The sequence below is a fragment of the Bufo bufo genome, chromosome 6 (assembly GCF_905171765.1).
Source record: "Bufo bufo chromosome 6, aBufBuf1.1, whole genome shotgun sequence".
Classification (NCBI taxonomy): domain Eukaryota; kingdom Metazoa; phylum Chordata; class Amphibia; order Anura; family Bufonidae; genus Bufo; species Bufo bufo.
In genome coordinates this window covers 110,164,606-110,183,098 of record NC_053394.1, presented here as the reverse complement: position 1 = coordinate 110,183,098, position 18,493 = coordinate 110,164,606, and the positions used below count along the sequence as shown (strand labels likewise).

The following is an 18,493-nucleotide window of genomic DNA, read 5'->3' as shown; positions in this document are numbered from 1 at the left end:
AATACTTCTCACAGCTGAGGGTTTGTTACAGTTGTTTCCAATCTAGTCAATCCTCTTTGAGCTAAAAGGTTATACTCCAGACTGATGCATGTTACTATCAATACGGGAGAGAGATTTTTGAAGTGTATGGGAGATATTTATCAAACTGATGTAAAGTAGAACTGGCTTAGTTTCCCATAGCAACCAATCAGATTCTGCCTTTCATTTTCCACAGGAGCCCTGAAAAGTGAAAGGTGGAAGCTGACTGGTTGCTATGGGGTTGTCCAGCTTTTACTAAGTGATGGCCTATCTTGCACCCCCGCTGATTAGCTGACATTGAGGGAGATTTCTCAAAACTGGTGTAAAGGAAAACTGGCTTAGTTGCCCATAGCAACCAATCAGATTCCACCTTTCATTTTTCAGAGCTGCTTTGGAAAATTAAAGGTGGAATCTGATTGGTTGCTATGGGCAACTAAGCCAGTTTTCCTTTACACCAGTTTTGATAAATCTCCTTTGACTTAGGCTACTTTCACACTTGCGGCAGTGTGATCCGGCGGGCAGTTCTGTCGTCGGAACTGCCCGCCGATCTGCCGCTGACTGAAAGCATTTTTGAGACGGATCCGGATGCGTCTCACAAATGCATTGCAAGGACGGATCAGTCTCTCCGCTTGTCATGCGGACAGACAGATCCGTCTTGTATCTTTTTTCACATTTTTACCGGTCTGCGCATGCGCAGGCCGGAAGGACGGATCCGGCATTCCGGTTTTTTGAATGCCGGATCCGGCACTAATACATTCCTATGGGAAAAAATGCCGGATTTGGCATTCAGGCAAGTCTTCCGTTTTTTTGGCCGGAGATAAAACCGTAGCATGCTACGGTTTTATCTTTTGCCTGATCAGTCAAAACGACTGAACTGAAGACATCCTGATGCATCCTGAACGGATTACTCTCCATTCAGAATGCATGGGGATAAAACTGATCAGTTCTTTTCCGGTATAGAGCCCCTGTGACGGAACTCTATGCCGGAAAAGAAAAAACGCTAGTGTGAAAGTGCCCTTAGCGGGATTAGAGTTGTTGTAACGAGCTCTGTCCATTAGGCCTCTTGCACACAAACGTATTTTCATTCCGTTTCCGTTCCGTATATATGGAACCATTTATTTTAGTGGGTCCGCAAAAAAACCCGGAAGGTACTCTGTGTGCATTCAGTTTCCGTATTTCCTTTCCGCAAAGAAATAGAACATGTCCTATTGTCCACATTACGGACAAGGATAGTATTAGGGGCCAGCTGTTCCATTCCGCAAAATACGGAATGCACAAGGACGTCGGACATATTTTTTGCAGATCCGTTTTTTGCGGACCGCAAAATACATACAGTCGTGTGCCAGAAGCCTTACGCAGTGCATGGAGCTGTGGAGTTCTGCCTCCGGAGCTACACCCAAACAGCTGATCAGCGAGGGTGTGGGGCAATCAGTTAGTGATGGCCTATCCTGAGGCCGTTTAGCTGGACAAGCCCTTTAAAACACAGACTAGATTTCATATAATTGCTAAGACATGGCCAGATGTTACCTGCATATATACGCCAGTGTATGGATCTGCTCCCTACCATATGTCAACCTGTTTGTGTCCTCTGTAGCTTTTGCCTGTGAAATGACCTTGTTTTATTTGCAGCCACCAACACAGAGCATGAATCTGGGCCCAGGAGGGATGAGCCAAACAGGCCCCAGCCAGAGCCTTCACTCCCAGGGCAATCTGAGTGATGCGCTGGGTGCCAGCCTGCCGCCCTCCTCCCTCATGCAGAGCCAGATCAGTAACGGTGAGGCCCCTCTCTAATACATTACCACTGTCTGTAGCCTCAGAGACGCACATTCCTGTGTCCGTGTATAGATTAATGACTACGTGTGTGTGTGTGTGTGTGTGTGTGTGTGTGTGTGTTTTATAGGTAAATTATATATTTAGATATCTTTTTGCATTAGTGTGTGTGTGTGTGTGTGTGTGTTTTTTGGGGGGGTGGAAAATCTCATTCTTTTTCCTCTTTTCTTTTTGTTTTCGGAATAGGCCCCAACCATGTGACCATGCAGCAGTCTGGTCAGACCACTATGCCCACCACTAGTATGAGCATGGCAGTCAGCTCTCATGGCACAGCACCGGGGTATAGTCATGCTGTGCCCAGCTCCCAGAATATGCCATTGCAGAGTCAGAGCAGCATAGGCAACTATGTGTCAAGGGCTAATATGAACATGCCTACAAACCCAGGTGAGTGGAATGGTGGCCCAGTAGTGTAGTTTATGACTGATCTACTTAACTTTTCTTCTGTCCCCTTTAGATTAACGTGGTTGTGCAGTCAGGGCAAATATGTCCTTATAATTGGGCATATTATAGAGGGGGGGGGGGGGGGGGGCCACAGCATAGAGCCATGGGGGAGGATATATCAAATCTGGAGGAAAGGAAAACTGGCTTAATTGCCCATAGCAACCAATCAGATTCCTGAAAAATGAAAGGTGGAATCTGATTGGTTGCCATGGGCAACAGGTAGGAGCCACAAGAGCCATGCTATATGACCGAATTGCTGAAGGTAGTCATTGCTCACAGATATTTACAAGACAGATAGATGGGTATTAGGTAGGTAGGTAGGTGACTGACTACACGTTGCAGACTTTCTCATGCCACGCGCTCTGATCCGTTCTCAATTTGCTATTGTCTATAGCAGTGTCTATGATGCACCAGCAAGCTGCCAGCTCTCATTACACCACGGCACAAGGAGGAGGTCAGCATTACCAAGGGCAGACTTCAATGTCCATTATGAGCCAGAGTAACCAAGGAAGCACTATGATGGGACAGAGGCCCCTGGGACCATACAGATCATCTCAGCAAGGTGAGGGGCAATGACCTGGCATTGTACACTGTCCATGACATTCCAAATATCACCACTAGGGGGCATGTGCATATTTTTTATTTATTTTTTCCCTTTAAAGGGGTTGTCCGGGATTGGGAAGGTTGGTGTGTGTGGACAACAGTGCCCTAAATTTTACACTCATGCCTCTCCTACCTTTACCAGACAATTCTTATGCCACTTTTGCCATTGAGAAAATCCCAGCCGGAAGTGCCGTTTTTCTTACAGTCAGTGACGTACCGGGTCCCTTTCTGCCGAGCGAAACCTCTTCTGCCGACCAGCAGTGAGCCCGTTACTGATTGGCGGGCTTTAGCATTGCCCTAGCCAGTAAAACGGCTAGGGCAGTGCTAAAGCATGCCCATCAGAGCCAGTGACGTCACCGAACACCCTGCCGGGCGGACGCCTCCGCCCGGCAGTGTGTTGTAAACAAAAGAGCCCGTGCCCTGCGCGATCCAGCGCAGGGCAAGGGAGCGCATCTGAGCATGAGATGCTCCGATGCTGGCATCAGGGGGGGCTGCCTGGGTGAAAATATAGGTATGTCCGGGTTCAGCTCTGAACCCAGACAACCCCTTTTAAGATCTAATATAGTCTACTGTTAATGTGCCTTTTTTTTTACATTACAAGCCGGTTAAGAGGTGTATTTTCTTTTTGTCCTGTGTCCAGGTTCTGCTCAGCAATATCTGGGTCAGGAGGAGTACTACAGCGAGCAGTACGCACACAGTCAGAGTTCCTCCGACTCTATGAGCCAGCAGTATTACACCGATGGTACGTGTCAGATCTCTTTATGTGCGAGAGTACGTGCTCATCAAATGAGGCCTTTACTTACATTTAGCATGCCGCAGCCAGTCGGCTATTGCTCACTGGTATCAAGAATTTATGCTCCCAAAGTCTCAGCATTCAGAGTGCGTATAGGCAGTGTTTCCATATGGAAAGCTCAGGGTGGGTTTGCATGTTGCATTTTTTTCCAGGGGGAAAAATACACAGTAAAAACTGGTTTTGTGATGTGGTAATTGACCGAGTTTTTTTTACAGGTTTCACCTGTAAAAATTGCAGTCGTGCAAAACTGCATGTGTTTTTTACAATAAAATATATATATATATATATATATATATATATATATATATATATATATATATATTTTTTTTTACCTTATTCTCAACAAAACATGGCATGTACGTATCTCTATCCTTGCATTTGCAATTTATAAACCGTCCCTATTGACAGCTGAAGAAAAATTTTAGAATCAAAATTTCTTTTGGGGTACGCCCAGGCCTGGTGGCCAGTATGAGGTGGCGATGCAGCCGGAAAACTTCTGTAGCAGTGAACATGTGGCTGCGTATGGTCGGCTGCTCTCAGTTCAACTCAGGGGCTGCGTTCTGGAGATGGGGGCAGTTCCCACCTCTGGGTTCCACTCCTGTCGGACGATGGAATATCTTAGCAATATGCCATAAATGTGTGGGATTAGCCAACCCCTTTAATACTGATCAGCAGTCGCTTGCTTACTATTAATGGCTCTTGCAAAACCTTGTGGCGAACGATAAGCAAGCATCTGTCAATGAATCTTCAACAATCTGATTCCATAACAGCTTTGTTTTCGGGCACATTGTGTTCACATCTCCACTGCGCAATCGGTTGCCCTGTCTTGCCATACCCTAGGTCTATATTGAGGTCTTGCTGAGTGGGTCTAGTTGATTCATTAAAGAAGCACCCCCACAAAAAAATTGTATTCTCTGACCTGTTAAAAAGGCACATGATGTAAACTGTAGTGAAATTAATTTTCTTACCAGTGACTGTATTTGAGAGTTATAACCTCCCTTCTGATCCTCAGCTATGTCATGTGACCAACACTCTGATCTCCAACTGACACAGCACAGGTCAGTTACTTCTATATTCATTGAGGCTCCCATAGGACTACATAGAGAAACTGGCTTCCTATCCACACATAGGATGCTGTGTTATTTGGAAAGTCAGAGTGTTGATCACATGACACAGCTGAGATTCAGAAGGGAGGTTATAATTCATAAATACAGTGTTTGGTAAGAAGATTGCCTTCACTACAGTTTTTACATCATATACCTTTCTAACAGCTCAGAGAATAAAAAAAAAAATTCTCGCCCATTCCATTGGGGGACACAGACCATGAGTATGGCTTAGTCCACCACTAGGAGGAGACACTATGCAAATAAGAAGAAACAGCTCCTCCTCCACTGGCCCGCTTTCGCCTCAGCCTGGGTAGCCAGGGCGCTTTCGGTGTGGTTGCAACGCCTCTGCAGACACCCTGAACTTCGTCCTCCAGATGTCCCAAGCGACAACTTTTCTCTGTGAGGCCTCATTGGATGTCAGCACTCTTTTTTCGCGGGTGTCGGCTCTCTCGGTCACGCAGCGCAGGGAGGTCTGGTTGAAGGTCTGGGACGCCGACGCTTCCTCCAAGCGCTCCCTCTCTAATCTCCCCTTTGCGGGCTCCAGGCTCTTCGGTGCTAAGCTGGACGAGATTATCTCTGACGCTACGGGGGGCAAGAGTACACACCTGCCCCAATCCAGATCCAAGCGCGCCTTCAGAGCTCGCCCCTCTGGCTCTAGAAACCAGTCCTTTCGGCGCTTCTCCTCCTCCAGGTCTGCGACAGCCCCTTCCTCCGGCGGCTCTCAGGACTCCCGCAAGAAGCCTTCCTTTAAGCCGCAACCTTCCTGGCGCCCGCGGGCCCAATTCCAGGGGAGTTCTGCCCGCCCCGCGGCTCCCAAGCAGTCCTCCGCCTGAAGGGGCGCCCCCACCGCTGGCGGTGGGGGGCCGTCTGCTCTCCTTTCAGCATGTCTGGAGGGCTCACGTTCAAGACGCCTGGGCTTTGGAAATTGTAACTTCCGGGTACAAGATAGAATTCGTTTCCAGACCTCCGGAACGTTTCTTTCCTTCTCGGGTTCCGGGGGATCCGACCCGTGCCTCGGCTCTGTTACAAGTAGTCTGCTCCCTTCTGGCATGGGGAGTAGTTGTTCCAGTCCTTCTGGAGGAACAGGGTGCAGGATTCTACTCAAATCTCTTTGTAGTGCCAAAGAAAGAGGGGGTCAGTGCGTCCGGTCTTAGACCTGAAGCTTTTAAACAAGTCCCTACGGGTGCGGAGTTTCCGGATGGAATCCCTCCGCTCCGTTATTGCTTCTCTTCTTCCAGGGGAGTTCCTCGCGTCGGTGGACATCCGGGACGCCTATCTGCATGTCCCTATCGCAAAATCTCATCAGATTCCTGCGCTTTTCCATTGGCGGCCGTCATTACCAGTTCGTCGCCCTTCCCTTTGGGCTGGCGACTGCCCCGCGGGTATTCACGAAGATCTTGGCGCCGCTCATGGCGCTTCTTCGTACCAGGGGCATATCTCTGCTGCCCTACCTGGACGACATACTGATAAAGGCACCCTCTCGTCCCCAGGCGGAAGACAGCGTCAAGATCACTGTTAAGACTCTGCAACAGTTTGGCTGGCTGATCAACTTCCCGAAGTCCTCTCTCCATCCTTCCCAGAGGCTGACCTTCCTGGGGATGGTTATGGACACTACTGCAGCCCGGGTTTTCCTTCCGGATTGCAAGTTCTCTCGGATACGGGAGTCAGTATCTCCCCTTCTACATTCCCCGTATCTTTCCATCCGGGAGTGTATGCAGGTTCTGGGGCTTATGGTGGCCTCCTTCGAGGCAGTCCCCTTTGCCCAGTTTCACACTCGGTCTCTGCAGCAGGCGATCCTGTCCTTCTGGGACAAGACATCCAGGGGTCTAGATTCTCGGATCCGTCTTCCGCCTCAGGTGCGCATAGATCTCCTGTGGTGGCTGTCCCCTCAGAATCTGACTTTGGGAAAATCCTTCCTCCCAATCTCCTGGACAGTCGTCACCACCGATGCCAGTCTCCTGGGTTGGGGTGGCGTTCTCCAGGCTCGGACGGTTCAGGGGGTGTGGTCAGAGGAGGAAGCCTGCCTTCCGATAAACATACTGGAGCTCAGAGCAATTTTCCTCTCTCTGTCTCATTGGACCCCCCTCCTAGCTGGTCTCCCGGTAAGGGTCCAATCGGACAATGCCACAGCTGTGGCCTACATCAATCATCAGGGCGGAATCCGCAGTCGGCCGGTGATGTAGGAGGTGAAAAGGATCCTACAGTGGGCGGAGGATCACGTTCCAATATTGTCCGCAGTGTACATCCCAGGGGTTGAAAACTGGACGGCAGACTCTCAGCCGCAACAGGGTGGATCCGGGAGAGTGGTCTCTGCATCCGGACGTGTTCAAGGACGTCTGTCACCCTTGGGGCCGCCCAGACGTGGACTTGATGGCGTCCAGGCTCAACAACAAGGTTCCCACGTTCCTGGCCCGAGCTCGGTATCCAGAGGCGTACGGGGTGGACGCTCTGGTGTCTCCATGGCAAGATTTCGCGCTCCTCTATGTCTTCCCACCACTGCCTCTGCTTCCAAAGGTTCTTCGCAGGGTAGCAGCAGAAGGAATCCCGACCATTCTCATCGCTCCAGATTGGCCTCGTCACGCCTGGTTCTCGGAGGTCTCTCGGATGCTGGCAGACGTTCCGTGGCCTCTTCCTCTCAGGGAGGACCTGCTGTCTCAGGGTCCGCTCTTCCACCAGAATTTAGAGTCGCTTCGTTTAACGGCGTGGATGTTGAGACCACCATCTTGAAGAAGAGGGGCTTCTCGGACTCTGTCGTGAAGACTATGATCAAAGCCAGAAAACCAGCTTCATCCCGGATATACTATCGAACCTGGAAGGCCTTTCTTGCCTTTTGCGAGAAGTTAGGCGTTTTTCGCCTTTGTTTCTCCGTTCCGGTGGTCCTCTCCTTTCTTCAGTCGGGCCTTGAGATGGGAATGTCCCTAAGCTCTCTGAAGGGTCAGGTCTCCGCTCTGGCCATTTTCTTTCAGCGGTCTCTGGCTCTGCTCGGTCCGGTGAAGACCTTCCTACAGGGGGTGGTGCATTTGGTCCCTCCCCTGCTTCCCTGGGATCTGAACCTGGTTCTGTCTTCTCTCCAGGTGGCTCCTTTTGAGCCCTTGAGGGACATTTCCCTGGGTATTCTCACCTGGAAGGTGGTCTTTTTGGTGGCCATCACCTCTATCAGGAGGGTATCAGAGCTGGCTGCCCTTTCCTCTAAGGAGCCCTTTTTGGTCTTCCATAAGGATAAGGTGGTTCTGCGCCCAGTCCCTTCTTTCTTGCCCAAGGTGGTCTCCGCCTTCCATCTCAACGAGGATATAATCCTGCCCTCCTTTTGCCCCACACCGGCGAACCCCAAGGAGCACGCTCTCCATTCTCTTGATGTTGTCCGTGCCTTGCGGGTGTATCTGTCGGTTACTGCCCCATTTCGCCGCTCGGACTCCCTTTTTGTGATTCCCGAGGGGCCTCGTAAGGGTCTGGCGGCCTCCAAGGTCACTGTGGCTCGGTGGATCAGGTCGGCTATTGCCCTGGCCTATCTGTCCCGGGGTAGGGTGCCCCCAGCGGGGTTACCGCGCACTCCACCAGGGCGGGCCTCCTGGGCTAGGCGCAATCGAGCATCTGCATTACAGCTTTGTAAGGCGGCCACCTGGTCGTCCTTACATACCTTTACAAAGTTCTACCAGCTGCACTCTCTGGCGTCGGCTGATGCTGTCCTTGGGCGCAAGGTATTGCAGGCTGTGGTTCCTGTTTAACCGCTGGATGTTTTCCCTCTGGAGGTGTTGGTCTCCCACCCCATGGACTACTCTAGGACGTCCCATGGTCTGTGTCCCCCAATGAAATGGGCGAGAAAAGGAGATTTTTTTTTTTTTTTGTGAAACTCGCCTGTAAAATCTTTTCCATTGGGGGACACAGCTCCCACCCATTCTTGTCTGTTGCAGGAGGGGTTGGTTATAGTCTTCGGACCTTATGGTTAACGGCCTGATGGTGGTATTCCTAGGTTCTGTTGTTCTTTGTCAACATTTGATTTTGGGTCTCCTTCTCCTACTGCTTTTGCACGCACTGAGGTCCTCCTGTTGGAGCATGGGGGTATAGCCAGTGGAGGAGGAGCTGTTTCTTCTTATTTGCATAGTGTCTCCTCCTAGTGGTGGACTAAGCTATACCCATGGTCTGTGTCCCCCAATGGAAAAGACGAGAAAAAGATTTTACAGGTTAGTTTCACAAAAAATCTCCTTTTGTGGGAGTTCTTCTTTAACATCTGAGGGCGCTGCGTGCGTCCACACTGCTTATTGCTTGGTCACGCCTGTCCCTGCCCTGTTTTCCAGTTACGTAGTACAGGTGCACCTCCGAAACCAGCAGTTACAGCAGCTCTGTTGCAAGTGTAGAAGTACCCTTAAAGGGGTTGTACATGATGATTTATACATTAATGCGTTCTTCTAAAAACAGCGCCATTGCCATCCATGGGTTGAGTGTCTGGTATTGTAACCCCATTCACATTGATGTAGCCAAGTTGTGATATCAGGCACAACCCTTGGACGGGTGTGACTCCGTTTCTGGAAGAAAGCAGCCATGCTTTTCTAATCCTGGGCAATCCCCTGCTACACATGTTCAATGGAAATGGAAGATCTCTATCCTTCAGTGGTAGGTCTATACATTTAGATTTCGTGTTCTTCTAGTACCATAGAGGGCACTGTACACCCTTTCACTGTTGTTTTCTAATCCAGGACATGGCGACTACGCGTACCAACAGTCCTCCTATGGCGAACAGAGCTACGACAGGACGTTTGATGACTCTTCGCAGCACTACTATGAAGGAGGTCAGGAAAAAAAAAAAGCATAAATGTATTTAATAACTGGGCTGTGTTCTGACGAACACCCACCCATGAACATGTTCATTCTGTAGCAGGAAACACTCAATACAGCCAGCAGCAGAGTGGATATCAGCAAGGGACAGGTCAGCAACAGGCGTACTCCCAGCAACAGCAATACTCCAATCAACAGAACTATCCGACACAGCAGCAGCAGGGATATGGTAAGTGGGTGGCTTCAATTTGGATATATTGCAGGAGCCATTAGAGCCCGGCTATTATAAAACTACAACTACAACATCTCAAGATGGTAAGAATGGAATTTGTTCTTCATTTTAGTCCCCGCCCAGGGCTCTTCCTCACAGTATTCGACTTACCAGCAAGGTCAAAGCCAACCCTACACCAGTTACCGGGCACCACAGACCGCGTCCTCTGCCCAACAACAGCGGCCCTATGGCTATGAGCAGGTAGTATACACATCCTTACCGATATGTCTTCACCCATCCCATGATTTTATTCTTGCTGTTTATCATGTGTCTGTCTCATTCTATATCTCATCTGACATTATTTCTCTTCCATGTTTTGAGGATATTTTTAAAGGGGCATTTTAAAGAGACACTAAATAAATGAGAAAAGTAATCGCACACTTAAGTTCTGCAATATTCTATATTTTCTGAGACAAAATCTGGCGGAGGGTTAAACGTCCATATTGTCATTCTCTCCATGTTTGATCGGGACTGGAGCTAAGCCTGAGAGCCTATTGCAGCCTGAGCAGCAGTGGAAGAATCCTACGGGAAACTGCTTCAGTGATCTGAGCAGTATTGGACTGCAGTTACTTGGACCTACGAGAAGAACTGCTTATTCTGCCACTTCTGCTGTCACTTTAAAAAGGACCTGTCACCTCTTCTGACATGTCTGCTTTAGCAACTACTTGCCTCCCCCTTGGAATAACAATAAGTAGCATCCCATGATTCTATGATGTGCTGTTCCTCTATTACTACTGCCAGAAGTTGCAAATTGCTAACAGGTGACGATGCGGGACCAGAAGGGTGTTACCAGGTGTGGGTGTGCCCCTGCACAGTCTGACTCTAGCAGCACTGATTGGATCGTGCAGAGACACACCACTAACTGGTAACCTCCATCTTGACCTTAATTGCAAATGGCTAGCAATTAATTTATAACTTTTAGCAGGAATAATAAAGGAATTGTTCAACATAAAATCATAAGTATAGATGCTGCCGAATTGCTATTACAAGGAGTAATGGAAGTATCTGCTCAAAAAGACATGTCGGGAGGAGTTGTGGTCCTGTATAATTGCTTTTTCTTTTTTTCTTTGTCCCTTGTTTGTCGTCTTGCAACCTTATATTAGGTCTTGGAACTTAGACACGCTGTGTGTTAAGAGCAGTTAGGTTATGCTGACATGCTGTGGGTTTTCTGCACCGCTAAGTATGCAGGAAGGGTCCTTGTTGAGGAATTTGTAACAGAATTAGGCTCCATTCACACGTCTGCAAGTGTGGGTTGCATCCGTTCCGCAATTGTGCGGACCCATTCATTCTCTATAGGGACGATCTTCCGGTCCACAGTTCCGCAAGAAAATAGAGCATGTCCTATTCTTGTCCACAATTGCGGGCAAGAATAGGCAGTTCTATGGGGGTGCCGGCTGGGTGTATTGCAGATCCGCAATGCACTACGGACATGTGAATGGACCTTTACTACGGGTTTGTTGCGCAGCACTGACATATTGAGGATTTAGGGTGCGTCCACTCGGGATGGATATGTGGATTCTCCACCACTGATTCATGTGCAGCAAATCCACTGTGTTGTTTGTATAATACCAGCAAAGTGGAGGAGATTTTAAGAAATCCACACGCTGCTAAAGTAAAAATAAAAAATATGCAGCATAGTTACTTTGCCCTATGGTACAGCACATAGATCCATAGCGCGCTCATTTATGCTGCAGGTTTCCACCACAGATTGCAATGCAGAGGGTGAACTCTGCAGAAAAATCCGCTACAAATCCGCTTGTAACACATTCCTGTACCAGGACTTTACCACACTTCCGTAATTTGGGTCCGCATTCGTTCCGCAATTTGCGGACCCATTCACTTTCAACGGGGCTGGAACGGATGCAAATCCACATTTCCTGGATCCGCATCCGCATTTTCGGGATCCGCATCTGTTTTTTCGGGATCCGCAATTTCGTTCCTGAAAAAAATAGAACATGTCCTATTCTTGTCCGCAATTGCGGACCAGAAAAGGCATTTTCTATTATAGTGTCTGTGATGTGCGGTCCACAAATTGCGGATCGCACATTGCAGGTGTCCGTGTTTTGCGGATCCGCAATTTGCGGATCCGTAAAACACTTAAGGACATGTGAATGGACCCTTAAAATGCACACCGTAGGTCAATTTATGTGGATTTTTTCCACAGTCCTTTTCATCCACTTTGCTGCTCCTGCAAAAATACTGTGGATTTTCTGCACGCAATGTCGCAGCGGCAAATCTGCAGCATCTACAGTTAGGTCCATAAATATTGGGACATTGACACAATTCTAAAATTTTTGGCTCTATACACCACCACAATGGATTTGAAATGAAACAAACAAGATGTGCTTTAACTGCAGACCGTCAGCTTTAATTTGAGGTTATTTACATCCAAATCAGGTGAACGGTGCAGGAACTACAACAGTTTGCATATGTGCCTCCCACTTGTTAAGTGACCAAAAGTAATGGGACAGAATAATAATCATAAATCAAACTTTCACTTTTTAATACTTGGTTGCAAATCCTTTGCAGTCAATTACAGCCTGAAGTTTGGAACGCATAGACATCACCAGACGCTGGGTTTCATCCCTGGTGATGCTCTGCCAGGACTCTACTGCAACTGTCTTCAGTTCCTGCTTGTTCTTGGGGCATTTTCCCTTCAGTTTTGTCTTCAGCAAGTGAAATGCATGCTCAATCGGATTCAGGTCAGGTGATTGACTTGGCCGTTGCATAAAATTCTACTTCTTTCCCTTAAAAAACTCTTTGGTTGCTTTTGCAGTATGCTTTGGGTCATTGTCCATCTGCACTGTGAAGCGCCGTCCAAGAGTTCTGAAGCATTTGGCTGAATATGAGCAGATAATATTGCCCGAAACACTTCAGAATTCATCCTGCTGCTTTTGTCAGCAGTCACATCATAAATAAATACAAGAGAGCCAGTTCCATTGGCAGCCATACATGCCCACGCCATGACACTACAACCACCATGCTTCACTGATGAGGTGGTATGCTTAGGATCACGAGCAGTTCCTTTCCTTCTCCATACTCTTCTCTTCCCATCATTCTGGTACAAGTTGATCTTGGTTTCATCTCTCCATAGGATGTTCCAGAACTGTGAAGGCTCTAATCTGGCCTTCGTGTTTTTGAGGCTCACCAATGGTTTACATCTTGTGGTGAACCCTCTGTATTCACTCTGGTGTGAAGTCTTCTCTTGATTGTTGACTTTGACACACATGCACCTACCTCCTGAAGAGTGTTCTTGATCTGGCCAACTGTTGTGAAGGGTGTTTTCTTCACCAGGGAAAGAATTCTTCGGTCATCCACCACAGTTGTCTTCCTGGTCTTTTGGTGTTGCTGAGCTCACCGGTGCGTTCCTCCTTTTTAAGAATGTCTCCAAACAGTTGTTTTGGCCACACCTAATGTTTTTGCTATCTCTTTGATGGGTTTGTTTTGTATTTCCAGCCTAATGATAGCTTGCTTCACTGATAGTGACAGCTCTTTGGATCTCATCTTGAGAGTTGACGGCAACAGATTCCAAATGCAAATAGCACACTTGAAATGGACTCTGGACCTTTTATCTGCTCATTGTAATTGGGATAATGAGGGAATAACACACACCTGGCCATGGAACAGCTGAGAAGCCAATTGTCCCATTACTTTTGGTCCTTTAACAAGTGGGAGGTACATATGCAAACTGTTGTAATTCCTACACCGTTCACCTGATTTGGATGTAAATACCCTCAAATTAAAGCTGGCAGTCTGCAGTTAACCCCTTAAGGACACGGCCATATTTCACCTTAAGGACCAGGCCATTTTTTTGCAAATCTGACCAGTGTCACTTTATGTGTGAATAACTTTAAAATGCTTTTACTTATCCAGGCCATTCTGAGATTGTTTTTTCGTCACATATTGTACTTCATGACTCTGGTAAAATGGACTAAAAATAATTCATTTTTATTTATAAAAAAAATAACAAAATTTATTTTACATTCCCCATATGTCTACTTCATGTTTTGGATCATTTTGGGAATGACCTTTTATTTTTTGGGGACGTTACAAGGCTTAGAAGTTTAGAAGCAAATCTTGAAATATTTCAGAAAATTTCTAAAACCCACTTTTTCAGGACCAGTTCAGGTCTGAAGTCACTTTGTGAGGCTTACATAATAGAAACCACCCAAAAATATCCCCTATTTTAGAAACTACACCCCTCAAGGTATTCAAAACTGATTTTACAAACTTTGTTAACCCTTGTGTTCCACAAGAATTAATGGAAAATTAGAGAGAACATTTCAAAATTTCACTTTTTTGGAAGATTTTTCATTTGAATCCATTTTTTCCCAGTTACAAAGCAAGGGTTAACAGCCAAACAAAACTCAATATTTATGGCCCTGATTCTGTAGTTTACAGAAACACCCCATATGTGGTCGTAAACTGCTGAACGGTCACACGGCAGGGCGCAGAAGGAAAGGAATGTCATACGGTTTTTGGAAGGCAGATTTTGCTGGACTGGTTTTTTGACACCATGTCCCATTTGAAGCCCCCGGTATAAGGTGGCAGTTTTGTTGGTACTAGTTTAGGGTACATATGATTTTTGGTTGTTCTATATTACACTTTTTGTGAGGCAAGGTAACAAGAAATAGCTGTTTTGGCACAGTTTTTATTTTTTGTTATTTACAACATTCATCTGACAGGTTAGACCAGTGGTGGCGAACCTATGGCACGGGTGCCAGAGGTGGCACTCAGAGCCCTCCCTGTGGGCACCCACGCCCTGGAAAAAGTCGAATATGCCTTAGACTTTTCCTGCCATTCATCAGCGCAGGGCGCACTATGAACAGCACAGGCAGCGCACTGAATGTAGCTATTATAGCTAAGTGATAAAGTACATGGAAGATATACTATATTGGACTGTAGTATTCAGGGTAAATTGCCGTGTTGGCACCTTGTGATAAATAAGTGGGTTTTGGGTTGCAGTTTGGGCACTCGGTCTGTAAAAGGTTCACCATCACTGGGTTAGACCATGTGGTATTTTTATAGAGCAGGTTGTCATTGACACGACAATACCAAATATGACTACTTTTTTTCTTTACTGTCTCCACATTCTGAAAGCCATAGTTTTATTTATTTTTTGGGCGACTGTCTCTTATGTAGGGGCTAATTTTTTTTCAGGATGAGATGACTGTTTGTCACTATTTTAGGGTGCGTATGAATTTTTGATCACTTGCTATTACACTTTTTGTGATGTAAGATGTTTTTTTTTTTTTTTTTTTTTACGGTGTTCACCTGAGGGATTAGGTCATGTGATATTTTTAAATAGCAGGTTCTTACGGACACGGTGATACCTAATATGTATACTTTTTTTTATTTACTTAAGTTTAACACAATACCAGCATTTTTTAAACAAAAAAATGATGTTTTAGTGTCTCCATATTCTGAGCCATATTTAATTTTTATTTTTTGGGGTGATTGGCTTAGGTAGGGGCTCCTTTTTTGCGGGATGAGGTGACTGTTAGATTGGTACTATTTTAGAGGGCATACGCCTTTTTGATCACTTGGTGTTGCACTTTTTGTGATGTAAGGTGACAAAAATGGCATTTTTATTTTTTTACACTTTTTATTTTTTTAATGGTATTTATCAGACAGGGTGGATCACGTGATATAGTTATAGAGCCGGTCATTACGGACGCGGCGATACCTAATATGTGTGTTTGTTTTGTTTTTTGTCTTTATTAATTTTATTAAAAACATTTCTATTTTTTTTACAATTTTTTTTTTTTTTTTTTTTTTTCTCTTTTTACTTTATTTCTGATGTTCACTTTTGGGGGTCTGATCCCCTCTGCAATGCATTACAATACATTTTGTATTGTAATGCATTGCGTGTTCGTGCACTACATTGAGTAGTACACAAACAGGTTGCCTAGGAGACCTACCCAGCCTGAGGCTGGATCTCCTCGGCTCCAGTAGAAGGCAGGTCCTGATACCGTGCAAGGCATCGGGCTGCCTTCTGAGACATCGAGTCCCCGCCACAGCAGCGCGGGGACTCGATGCGCTCCATCAAACACAAACCCCTTCTATGACGCGGTAGTGGCATAGAAGGGGTTAATCCGCCGCGATCGCCGATACGGGGGTGAAAGGGGGGTCACAGGACCCTCCTCGGCATTAACCCAAGGTGCCTGCTCAATGATTTGAGCAGGCACCTTGTTCCAATCACCGCCTGCCGCGGTGATCGGAAATACACAGGGCGTACAGGTACGCCTTGTGTCCTTAAGTACCAGGACATCAGGGCGTACCTGTACACCCTGTGTCCTTAAAGAGGACCTTTTAATCTGGCAAAAAATTGTGAACTAAGTGTCATGATCTGTACAGCGGCGCCCAGGGATCTCACTATTATCCCTGGGCGCCGCTCCGTTCTCCCGCTATGCCCTCCGGTATGTTCGGTCACTTGGTTATAGTAGGAGGAGACTGCCCTTGTTCTCCTGGGCGTCTCCTTCTCCTAGGCTGTAGTGCTTGACAATCGCAGCGCAGAGCTCACAGCCTGGGAGAAAAAAACCTCCCAGGCTGTGAGCTCTGCGCTGCGATTGGCAAGCACTACAGCCTAGGAGAAGGAGACGCCCAGGGATAATAGTAAGTGCAGTGAGATCCCCGGGCGCCGCTCTATATATCATGATACTTAGTTCACAACTTTTTGCCAGGTGAAAGCACATCTTGTTCGTTTCATTTCAAATCCATTGTGGTGGTGTATAGAGCCAAAAATGTTAGAATTGTGTCGATGTCCCAATATTTATGGACCTGACTGTACGTCTTCTGTGGACATACCCCTATAGTTACTCTGGGCAATGATTATTGGAAGCACTTACAGTACTCATCATCCACCCGATGGAGACTGATTCTGGCTCAGCCTTCAAAATGGGATTTACGCAGACTTTGCTTGGCCAGCTTCCATTCTCCTTCTAGACTCATGATACCAACCCTTGTGTTTTTCTGTCCCCACAGGGTCAGTATGGCAATTACCAGCAATAAGTTAATTTTGTGACCATTGCGCCCATGCGCTATGGTTGGGAGAACTTTGTATAATAGCTGACTTGGCTCCCTGCCATAGTTACTGAATCCAAGACGGAAGATCGATGATGGAGCCACCGAGACTCTCTCCAAGGAAAGGAAAAATCACCAAGGAAGAAGTTTTGTGACAACTCAGCCCTTCTGCATCTGTGATGTTACCTAGCACACCCACATTACTGGATCATTTCCAATAGTTCCGACTGAGCCCCTGTCCAACCCACGGGGGCCCGGCCACATTTGGGAACACAAGCTCAGTGGCTCATCTGTACATTTGGCTGTGCTTGGTACTGCAGCTCAATCTCATTCCAGCAAATGGGACTGAACTGCAGTACCAAGTGCAGTCACACTCGTATGTGTGGTGCTGTGTCTTTGGGGGTCCCAAGGGTCACACACCTACTGATGAGAACAATTCTCGTAGAGATACATGGAGCTGTTTTCTGGGACCCTCACACTGTATAGCTGCTTTAACTATTTCTGTGCTCGTGGCCCCATTATTCCATTGATTGTTGGGAGTCCCAACGGTCGGATCCCCATATTAAACATTGATAGGCCATCTTCTCCACAAGGTTTTTTTTCTTGTGGGGTAACCTAATTGGACATGTGCTGGATTGTATTGGCTTTTTATACTGGTTAGGGCAAGAGTTGGGTGTAATCCCATGTCTTCACTCTGATCTTAAAGTCATGGCTGTATGTATGAGTGAAGACTCTTGGGGGATGACTGTGTGTATATTTGATGTTTGGAGTATATTTTAATGGAGCACTTTTGAAGAAGCAGGATTCTTTTTCTGTGTATGTATATTATTTAGTGTTGCTTTAAGAACTGTACAGTATGTATCTTGTATGTTTTGCTTTCTAAATGGTTGTAGAAGACGAGTACAGTGTCGCAGCAGGATAGGCCGGTCAAGGAGAGGCAGCAATATATAGATATATTTAAATTTTATTTTAAATTTGTTTTTTATTTTGTATTTATTACACTGAATATTCTTATTTTACTGATTTACTTGATTATCAGTCAACTGATATATAAAAAAAGAAAACTGGGTAGATGAAGGAACTGCACCCCATAATCACATTTTTTTTCTTTTCTGTAGATATATAAGTAATCTACATAAAAAGTGGAGTTATGCTGTGAATACATTAAAGGGCTTCTGTCCACAGATTTGTACCTATGATACTGGCTGACCTGTTACATGTGCACTTGGCAGCTGAAGGCATCTGTGTTAGCCCCATGTTCATATGTGGCCGCATTGCTCAGAAAAATGATCTTTTAATATATGCAAATGAGCCTCTAGGAGCAACTGGGGAGTTTTCATTACACCTAGAGGCTCTGCTCTCTCTGCAACTGCTGCACCTTCACATTTTGATTGACAGGACTATGCAGTGAAAACCACATCACATTTGACCCTGTCAAAGTGCAGAGTGCGCAGCATTTGCAGAGAGAGCAGAACCTCTAGGTGTAATGGCTACACCCCCATTGCTCCTAGAGGATCATTTGCATATATTAAAACATCAGTTATATATAGTATCAACACAGATGCCTTCAGCTGCCAAGTGCACATGTAACAGGTCAGCCAGTGTCATAGCTACAAAGCTGCTGACAGATGCCTT

At 46.5% G+C, this 18,493-nt stretch overlaps 1 protein-coding gene across 4 annotated transcripts in view; it reads left to right on the top strand.

Moving 5' to 3' along the window:
- SS18L1 (SS18L1 subunit of BAF chromatin remodeling complex) overlaps positions 1-18,028 on the top strand; it is a 35,853-nt gene extending 17,825 nt beyond the window's left edge. For 2 of the 4 annotated variants that reach the window (XM_040435663.1, XM_040435666.1), the window contains exons 4-11: positions 1,648-1,792; positions 2,035-2,232; positions 2,684-2,851; positions 3,533-3,634; positions 9,486-9,578; positions 9,665-9,793; positions 9,909-10,036; positions 16,820-18,028. In XM_040435663.1, coding sequence (XP_040291597.1) covers positions 1,648-1,792; positions 2,035-2,232; positions 2,684-2,851; positions 3,533-3,634; positions 9,486-9,578; positions 9,665-9,793; positions 9,909-10,036; positions 16,820-16,846 — 990 coding nt within the window. In that variant the 3' untranslated portion in view covers positions 16,847-18,028. The remainder of the gene's footprint in view (positions 1-1,647; positions 1,793-2,034; positions 2,233-2,683; positions 2,852-3,532; positions 3,635-9,485; positions 9,579-9,664; positions 9,794-9,908; positions 10,037-16,819) is intronic. The other 2 variants (XM_040435664.1, XM_040435667.1) reach the window with 2 other exon arrangements.
- The last annotated feature ends 465 nt before the right edge of the window (positions 18,029-18,493 follow it).